Source organism: Hoplias malabaricus, chromosome 2, assembly GCF_029633855.1.
Source record: "Hoplias malabaricus isolate fHopMal1 chromosome 2, fHopMal1.hap1, whole genome shotgun sequence".
Lineage (NCBI taxonomy): Eukaryota > Metazoa > Chordata > Actinopteri > Characiformes > Erythrinidae > Hoplias > Hoplias malabaricus.
Window position 1 is genome coordinate 42026558 of NC_089801.1, and position 10163 is coordinate 42036720.

Genomic DNA, 10163 nt, shown 5'->3' on the forward strand with positions numbered 1-10163 from the left:
TGCAGGTCATTCAAAGGTGTGTTCAGTAATGTCAAGGTGTGTTAGTGTAAGGAACCTGAAACTGCAGTCAATAATGTCCAGGTTTGTTAGTGCAAGTTTACTGAAACTTCAGTCAGTAATGTCCAGGTGTGTTAGGGTAAGGATACTGAAACTTCGGTCAGTAATGTCCAGGTGCCACAGGTTTATTCTCAAGTCATCTGCAGATAGGTATGTTTCTCCATCACTATTGACTGAGACAGAGTTGATGTGGTAGGTATGACCATTAGCGAAAACACGGCGAGGACGAACTTCTACCATGAGGTCAGTCGGTTTCAACACTGGAACCTGCAAAGCACAGAATCACAACACTCTGGACTTCAATTACATCTACAGCTACATCTACATCTTCATGATACTAACATTCAGGACATTTACCGATGTTCTTATCCCGAGTGACATGTAGAAGATCTTTGCTGTTTACTTAGTAAATAGGTACAAATCTAAATATTATCCCAAGCTGAGATGCTGTCAAATACAAAAGTCAGGATGGATACAGAGATACCCAGCACTCACATACTTTACTTTGCCTGAATGTCACATAAAATAAAGTAAAGAATGAGTAGAACTGTAAGCTTTTAGTGCAAGATAAGTGCTGATATACATTCCCCTGAAGACATTTATCTTCTGTCAGCTCTGCAATTCAGACCCCAGGGCAGATTGACCATTTAGGGTCCAGGACATACAAAAGTCTGGATGCTTGTCTTCTGTGCATCTTGAAGGATGGTGGGTCTGAATTTAATATGGACAGTTACAAGAAGAAAATGCAGCAAAGGAGTCACCCAGATGAACTTAGTAACACAGAATACACTCTGGATCAGTGCCCAGGTTCTCATGGTCCACAGAAGAAGACCAGCAACGGAGACAGAAAGGAGCTCTTCCAGTCTTGAAATGACAAGAGACTCCTGTTTTCCACTTTAGAACACTCGAGAACAGGTTGAATTCTCTGGATCTTGTAGAGGAGAAATCTGCACAGCCGTGTCAGGTTTGCAACAGGTGTCAAGAACAATAACTGGTCAAACACAACTACACCAAGGTTTTGTGCTTCTGCAGATGGAGAGACCAGTGAGTTCTCAAAGGAAATAGCAAGACTGTGGTGAACTATAGCTCCTGTGATGACAAAATCCCAGCAGAGGCCTCCTGCCATGTTGCTTGTTCAAAGCCCTACCCCAGGCATGTTGCAAATTATGACCATGCAGATGTAACAGTGAGATATTGTGTGATTTATTTTAAGTGAATTTCATGGAATTAAGCATTCTTCTATGATGCAATGGTATTTGAGTGGTGAACTGCAGGTTGCATATTTTTTGTCTTTCTGAGCTGCTGTAAAAATATACTTTATATAATGACTGTCATTCTGATTAAACTGCGTTCTTTTGAGAATTATTTTGGTTTATGAGTAAAATTTTATAAGCCTTTTTCTCCTTTTGCCCTTGTGGACTAAACAAAGCAAGTTTCTTTTTCTTTGCTAATTTTTCCACATATGCTCATGGATAATAAACGTAGTCATATTTTATTTCTATTTTTTCTTTAGCCTTTGTCTAACCTGCAGCCATCACACCACTATTCTTAAGGAATCTGTCTGTCTTACAGGTATGTTTATTGTAAATAATTTGATTTGTTAATTTTCAGATGTGCTCATGCTTTTTCATGCTTTTTTGTGATGTTGTAGAAACAATATTTGAAAGTTTTAAGAACTTAGTTTTATATACTTGAAAGTCAATATATATATATATATATATATATATATATATATATATATATATATATATATAATAATGCAGGAATACTCTCATGGTTGAATATGTACTTTTGCATTGCAGATTACAATTTCATTACTGTAGCCTTTGTCTAATCTGCAGTCATCACACCACTTAAAAGAAAATTTTCAAAGAATCTGTCTTTTTCCAGAATAAAGTAAGAAAAAAGGACTCAATGTTGTCATCCTGGTTCTTATTTTGTCAAGGAGAAAGGCTCTGTTACACAGATTCTGTGACAATTTTCAATCCGTTACACAGAGCCGGTGATTCCAAGACTGGTGAGGACTTGTTTCTAGACTCTAGATTTTATGGTTCACTGTATCGAGAGGTCAAATAGAACCAGGACTGATGACAGCTTGACTGATATGTAACTGCTGTGAGAACAGCATAAGGGCACTGCCAGTTTGAAGCCAGACTTTTTGTGTCTTTTATATTGCTTTGCGTAATAAAGGAAGTCAGTTGATCATAGACATAGTCCAAGAACCCGAGGAAAAAGAAAGAAGACACTGATCTGCAGTGGCTGATGATGACCACTCCTGAATTTGGATGGTACATGACTTGAGGACAAGGTCACTGGTGTGATGCCTGCTTCTGTGTCTTTGTCTTGCAGGAGGTGTGGATACAAATTGAGAAGCACATCTTGAAGTTGGAATTAAGTCCAGCTGATGTCTTATAGATTTACCAATCAAGAAGTCTTACATCTGATGTAGATTCACACTTAATTTAACATATCAGCTAATGAGCACCAAGTTCTAACTAAGGCTAACCAAGACAAATAAGCATATTAACAGAATATAATATCTATTCAGGATCTAGAGAGTCTATTTAAGACCAGCCTACATTACAAGCAGAGGATGAACCCAAGGAAAATGCAAGCATCTACACCTATGCCTAAACCTACATCTACAACTATGTCTACATCTACATTTACACCTGCATTTTCAGCTACACCTACACATCCATCTACAGTACTGTGCAAAAGTTTTAGGCACCAGAGATTATGAAATTTAAAAAGTATTTATCTGAGCAGTAAGTGTTCATTTGCTAAAAAAATAAACAAAACAACAAATAATGCCCAACATTAGAATAAAACCAAACAACATTATTCCAGTAAGTGTGATATTCTGTGTGAATGTGTTGGTTTAACTTTTTCCAAAACTTTCCTCCTGGCAGTCCATATTATTAGAGGTTATCATCCAATACCTAGTTATGCTGTTGTTTTAACAAATTCATGCCATCAAGGAGAATCTGTACAAACCATTGTTCTTCAAACTCACTCACACCCACTACTTATATTTCTTATTTATTTTATGTCACGACTGGACAGAGAGTCGACACATGCGGATCACAGTAAAAAAAAGTTTATTAACACAAGTCCAAAAGATTAGTCCAATACAAGCGGGGATCAAACTCAGAGAGCAAAACAGAACCTTAGGGACATACCAAAAAGCAAAGTCACGAAACAGGCAGTGTCCAAAACCGGAGAAGATCTACAATACCAAAGGGATAAGGCAAGAGATGGAAACCGTAAAGACAAGCAAAGGGTAGGCAACGGAAAATCAGAACAGACAGGTTATAGAGAACGCTTTGTATGCTAGGATAAACCACGGCAATACTCGGCAAGGGACATGGAGTTTATATAGGAGTACAAACAGGTTTGCCTGATTAGAACTCTGGTGAATCAGACGGATGTAATGTCATGTAATCGTCTGGTGCAATCTGGGATATGGAGTTTTGAGAAGCCGGATTAGGCAATGCTGTATTCATATGACTAGCAGGCGTGACATTATTATATTTTTGTATTTACTTTGATTCTATATAATTTTATGTAAGCATCATGCTTACTGAGAAGGCATTACTTTAAAAATATCTAATTATCTTAGGTGCCTAAGACCTATGCACAGTACTGTACATCTACACCTACATGAAACGATACCCATTTTTGTGATATGCTACACCACTTTCCAGTTACACTATAGCTCTCCCTACAGTTAAACTACATCTTTACACTGAAAGATGTCCTTTGGTTAATTGTACTCTATTTATTAGTGTATGCACTCAAATATATGGTTAATAGAGTCTTTTAAAGCACAGTTAATTAGAAATGTTTTCTGACCTGTAAGGATCATAAGTTCACCTGTAATGAGGTAACTGTGGAAATGTCCTTCAGTCGTCCTTCTTCATCTTTAAGGTTATACCCCTCTGGTCTTCTGTCCCTCTCGCTGACCTTCCACAGTTTTATGGTCTTATCTATTTGAAAGATAGATTATCGGAGAAGTAAATTATTATTTTCACTCTTTTTATTTATTGGCCAGGTTTTTTTTTCATGTTGTAGTAGGAAACCAGGCAAAGATTTTTTCACCATTGGTGGAGAGGAGGAAGTGGGCGGCATTCTGCTGAGGCAGCCAACGAATCTTATTGATTTTCTCCTCGATTTCTAGACTCTTCAGGTAATCAAAGTCTGGCTCATGGCTTTGGAAGGTGCTGTAGACATTATATTCCCCAGCTTCCCCAAGCTCCTCCCCTTCAAATTTGACCTGTCACAAACACACATATCTTCTAGCATAAAACAAAACCAAAAAGTTTTCAGTCATTTCCTGCAACCCACTTTCATTTAGTCTCAGTACCATTCATCACCAGAGGCTTGGAGTACTGTGTTCAAGGAAGAATCAGTTTCATAAAGGAAAATGACCTAAGAAAATTGTTCTCCACTTATTGTTTACTAGGAGGACAACCACTACAGCCTTGAAAGGGTGCTGGAATTACATGCGTTCTGCATATCCTGAAAATCCTGTAGATTAAGGCCACATGGATATTGCAGCTGAATAAGGGTCAGGACTGTCCTTGGCCATTTATGTTCCACATTGTTAATCCTGCTCATAAGGTGTCACTTATGTCTTGTAAATGTCCTGCAAAAAAAAAAAACCATGCAGCATGTGATATTTGTTCTGAACAAAATAACATACATAAATTCAGACACCCTGAGGCCTCTTTTCATTAAATTCATTAAATTCCTTTCTTGTTTTCCTTGCTTGTGTGTGTCTTCAGTAATGACAGTTTAGTTTGATATGTTTAAATGATATTTTGAACAATGAGACAATTAATATTCTATGTGTCTTAACATCAAACATCTTTCAGGCAAAGTGGGCATCCACACGATTCCCTCTGAGCAAGGGGATTGAAGAGAGGATGGTGGCAAGTTTATCATTTATTCATGATTAAGCAATACTTGTTTGTTAATTATATCATTCCTCTAATGTTTGTAGTTGTTGTTGATGTAGTGATTGTATTGCACTTATAATATGTTTTTTGTTCTTTCTGTGTATCCGCATTGGTCTTTGTTCTGTCAATGTCTGAGTTTGCACTCTAACCTAGCGAGGATAAACATTCTGTTTGAAAGCAAATCACTTTTGTAAGTCACTCTGGATAAGAGTGTCTAAAAGATGCTGTAAATGTAAATATATACATATTTTAAGGTTATAGTCATGTATTCGCTGGGAGATTTATTTTACAGCTGTAAACTATGATGTTAGACAATAAATTGATGTTTTCGTCTGGGCCTCAGGTCCTTCAGAAAACAAGGAAGTAGTGGCAGTGGCCATTTTAGAATGACCTTCCACAGCTGCATAACCACAAAGGAGATGTAGCAGGACAAGAAAATCAATCACCACATGGGGAATCCAGTCTAAAAGCTAAAAGGGATGAAGTTTTAAAGGTTAAGAAAAGTTACAGGGATTAAGGAATGGGACAGGGATTATTGTATGGTGTTCATTATTCTAAAATGTGTGATGTCCTTCTTGGAGATGGCAGAGATGGTGGAGACGGTGGAGCAGGTGGAACAGTGGACTGACTGGGTTATAAATGTGAAAGATTTATAGGTGCGAATATATTACACATGTGAGTGTTTATAAGTGAGTGTGTTATGGGTGTGAATGTGCTGTGGATGTCAAGGGGGTGACTGAGTGTTTTATGTTTTTGGATGTGTTATGGGTGAGAATGATGTAAGAGAGAAAATGTTATGGGTGTTAATGTGTTACGGGTGTGAGTGTTTTATAAGCATCAACCAGTTATAGATGTGAATGATTTATGGGTGTGAGAGTTTTGGGTCTGACTGGGTTATGGGTGTGAATGTGTTAAGAGTGTTAATGTGTTATGAGTGTGAGGTATGTGAATGGTTTATGGTTGTGTGTGTGTGTGTGTGTTGTGGAGATGGTGTAGAAGGTGGAACAGTGGACTGACCTCAGATTCCCACTGGAAGATGACCACTTGTCCTCCTTTGTCCCTGGTGGCCAGGAGGTTCAGTGTGTTATAAGTGTGAATTGGTTATGAGTGTGTGTGTGTTACTGCTGTAACTGGGTTATGGTTGTGTGTGTTATGGGTGTGAGTATTTTATATGCGTCAATCAGTTAAAGTTGTGAATGGTTTATCTGTGTGAGTGTTTTTGGATCTGACTGGTTTATGGGTGTGAATGTGTTATGTGTTTGAATGTGTTATGGAGGCGATTGGGTTAAGGGTGTTAATGTGTTATGAGTGTTAATGTGTTATGAGTGTGAGTGTGTTATATGTGTCAATGCTTTATGGTTGTGTGTGTGTGAGTTATGGAGACGGTGGAGAAGGTGGAACAGTGGACTGACCTCAGGTTCCCGCTGGAAAATGACCACTCGTCCTCCTTTGTCCCCAGTGGCCAGGAGGTTCCCAGTTTGATTAAACTCTACCGTGGAAATGACATCAGCTGGAAACAGGAAACACACTAGATTTAGTTACGGAACTGATCAAAGAGGTTATAGGGTTATGGGTGTGAATGTGTTAAGTGCTGTGTTAGGTTATGTGTGAATGTGAATGTGACAGGGATATGGATGTGAATATGTTATGGAGGTGACTATGTACTGGTTTGAAGGTATTACAGGGGTGTGTTATGGGTGTGGATGTGTAATATGTGTGAATGTGTTATGGGTGTGAATAGGTTACAGGTGTGAATGTGGTATAGGTGTGAGTGGGTTGTAATTGAATGGGTTATCTGTGTGACTGAGCTATGGGTTTGAATGCATTATTGGTGTATTTTATGAGTGTGAGTGTGTAATGAAGGTTATTGGGTTATGGGTATCAATGTATTATTGGTGTGAGATTGTAATGGAGGTGATTGGGTCATGGAGGTAATTGGTGTGTGATTTGGTTATGGTTGTTAATCTGTTTTGTGTATGTTGTGGGTGAATGGGTTATGGATGTACCTGGGTTATCAGTGTGAATAAATTATGAGTGTGTGTATTTTATGAGTGTGAATGTGTTATGCATGTGAGTGTTTATGAGTGAGTGTGTTATGGGTGTCTGTTATGGGTGTGAATGTGCTGTGGATGTGAAGGGGGTGACTGAGTGTTTTATGTGTCAATGTGTTACAGGTGTGAGTGTTTTATAAGCGTCAATCAGTTATAGTTGTGAATGATTAATGGAAAGTTGTGGGTCTGACTGGGTTATGGGTGTGAATGTTTTATGTGTTTGAATGTCTTATGGAGGTGATTGGGTTATGGGTGTCATTGAATTATGGGTGTGAATATATTATGAGTGTGAGTGTGTTAGGTGTGTGTTTGATTGGGTTATGAGTGTGTTTGTTACTGGTTTAACTGGGTTATGGGTGTGAGCGTTTTATATGTGTCAATCAGTTATAGTTATGTTGTGTGTATTGTGGGTTGTGTGGGTTATGGGTGGGTTGTGGGTTATGGGTGTGAGTGTTTTGGGTCTGACTGGGTTATGGCTGTGAATGCGTTATGAGTGTGAGTGTGTTATAAGTGTGAATGGTTTATGGTTTTGTGTGTGTGTTATGGGTATGAACGGGTTATATGTGTATGTTAGGGAGTGACTTAGTGACTTAGGTGTTATTAGTGTGAATGTGTTATGTGTGTGAGTGTGTATGTGATATGGATGTGAATGTGTTATGGATATTATGAGGAGGTTGTTTCTAGCTGAATTTTCCTCATTGTTTTTATTAAAGATTTAATCTCTGGGTTCATGTGGGATTGATTTGCAGGCTCCTTTCCTCCTTAATAGAGTCTCTTTCTTTCTCTCTCTGTGTGTATGGATGAATAAATACACCAGTAATCAAATCTTCTAGAAGATCTTCTTGTCTCTACCCTCTATCAACTCATTGTCTGCTCAGTGTCCCCTCTCTAAGATTCACTGTCCTTTCTCTCAGCTCCACTCTCCCCTCACTGTCCCCTCGCTCAGCTCCACTGTCCCCTCACTGTCAACTCCCTTAGCTCCACTGTCACCTCTCTCAGGTCCACTGTCCACTCTCTCAGCTTCACTGTCCCCTTTCAGTCCCCTCTCTCAGCTCCACTGTCCCCTACTCATTGTACCCTCCCTCAGCTTCAATGTCCACTCACTGTCCACATTCTTAGCTTCACTGCCCCCTCTCTCAGAATCTCTGTTCCCTCTGGTCAATCTGTAGTTCTACAATTACACACAGTAGTCCACCTTTTGATCTTCATACTTTGTTACCAACCTTTCCCACTGTTATTTATTGGTTAAGACCCTCTAGGTATGATATGAGTGGTGGAACATTCTCAGAGCTGCAGTGACACTGGCATAATGTATTGTCAATGTACAACGTATGTTTAATGTAATGTCTTCCGCATTTAACCCATCTGTGGCATTGAATACACACACACACTAGTGCACTAGGGGCTGTGAACAAACACCCAGAGTGGTGGACAGCCATCCCCAGTGCTTGGGAAGCATTTGGGGGTTCAATGCCTTGCTTAAGGGCACTTCAGCCACTATTAAACACTAGGGGGCAGTGAGCACACATGCCCGGAGTGGGGGTTAGGTGCCTTGTTCAAGGCCATATCAGTCAAGACCCTCAGGCTCAGAGGATCAAACCGGCAACCTTCTGTTTACAAGCCCTGTTCCATATTCACAACGCAACAGCTGCCCCATAGTGGTTAGTGTGTGTTGCGCTCATATGAGTTCAGCGTGTGTGTGTTACCCTCAGTGACGTAGTCTCGGAGGAAGCTGTGGTTGAGTTTGGCACTCTCTCCGTCTTCACCCATGAGCAGCAGCGGGGTGTGTGTATGTGTGTGTGTGTGCCACGTCCCGTCGTCCCGAGGCTCCGCCCATGCTGCTGCGGCCTAGCAGAGCAGCTTTCTGCACGGCATGCTGGGATACGGCAGACTTCCGTCAGGACAAACAGGAGCAGACCACCTGCAGACCACACACCACTGATCTACAACCAGAGAGAGTGTACACTCAGCTGTGCAATAAACACACACACACACACACACAAACACACACACACTTACCAAAACCTGAACAGATTCTCCAGTGTTGCCCGGCAACCAGATACAGGGCGGGTGATCGAGAATCTCTAACACACACGAAGAAAGTGTTTTATTTTGAATCACTCTTCTGTCTCCTTCCTGTTCTCGATCTGTCTATCTCTTGTCCTGTGTCTTGTTCTCTCTCTCTCTTATTTTGGGTTCTGTGCGTTCTGTCTCACTGTTGTCCTGAGACCCGTGTCCCGTCTCCCTCTCGTCCTGCCTCTCTCTTGTCCTGTGTCCTCTGTGTCCTGTCTCTCTCTTGTTCTCTCTCTCGTCCTGTCTCCCTCCTGTGCTGCAGATGTCGAGGGACCTGGTTAAGTCCTTGAAGAAGCAGAGGATAAACAGGAAAAGAAGGTGGAGTGAAGGATAACCATAAGCTGAAAATTCTGATTCCAGTCTGTAAACAAGAAGAAAGCCTGATCCGTGTGTATGAGTGTATGTTTGTGTCCTCTTCATTTGCTGCAGTGACAGGGAGTGTATGTCTGTGTGTGTGTGCTTGGTGGGGGAGAAAATACTGCTGAGCATCTGTACAGCATCACTATGCAACTGCAGCCTCCTCCTTCAGCAACCAATCAAAGCCTAGGTCTGCCCTATAGCTCCTCCCACTGCAGGTGACAAGAGGAATGGAGGGAGGGCAAGAAGGAAAGAGAGGGAGGTGGGGGATGGGTAGAAGGATAACGGTAGAATGTGTTCATGCTGGTACTAGAAAGCAGAAAAAGAACAATAAAGGAGGGAAGACTGAAAGAATGAATGAATAAATTAAAGAACTGAAAGAGTGAAAAAACCTGCAAACCACTCAGAGCTTTAAATATATGTCTTGTCCTGTAGCACCCTCAAATGACTGAGAGACAGTAGTGTATGGTGTGACAAGAATGGTCCTTCCATTACTACAAACTTAAAAATGATGGTTCTACAAGACATGTCCAATAAAGGAACTGGTTCAATATAGAACCCTGAACAAAAAATACTTTAATGATGCAAAGAACCCTTTAATCATGCAAAAGCCTTTACAGTTTTTTACAAGTGCTAACAAGCATTTACCAATACATAAGATGCT

At 40.4% G+C, this 10163-nt stretch overlaps 1 protein-coding gene across 3 annotated transcripts in view; it reads right to left on the bottom strand.

Annotated features, from left to right (window-relative positions):
• The window catches only part of ppp2r2ca (protein phosphatase 2, regulatory subunit B, gamma a), a 45656-nt gene extending 36059 nt beyond the window's left edge, over positions 1-9597 (bottom strand). For 2 of the 3 annotated variants that reach the window (XM_066659925.1, XM_066659923.1), the window contains exons 1-6: positions 9089-9597; positions 8776-9012; positions 6431-6528; positions 4159-4333; positions 3934-4046; positions 147-324 (exon numbers count right to left, since the gene is read on the bottom strand). In XM_066659925.1, the coding sequence (XP_066516022.1) occupies positions 147-324; positions 3934-4046; positions 4159-4333; positions 6431-6528; positions 8776-8839 (628 nt within the window). In that variant the 5' untranslated portion in view covers positions 8840-9012; positions 9089-9597. The remainder of the gene's footprint in view (positions 1-146; positions 325-3933; positions 4047-4158; positions 4334-6430; positions 6529-8775; positions 9013-9088) is intronic. The other variant, XM_066659924.1, reaches the window with a different exon arrangement.
• Between the last annotated feature and the right edge of the window lie 566 nt (positions 9598-10163).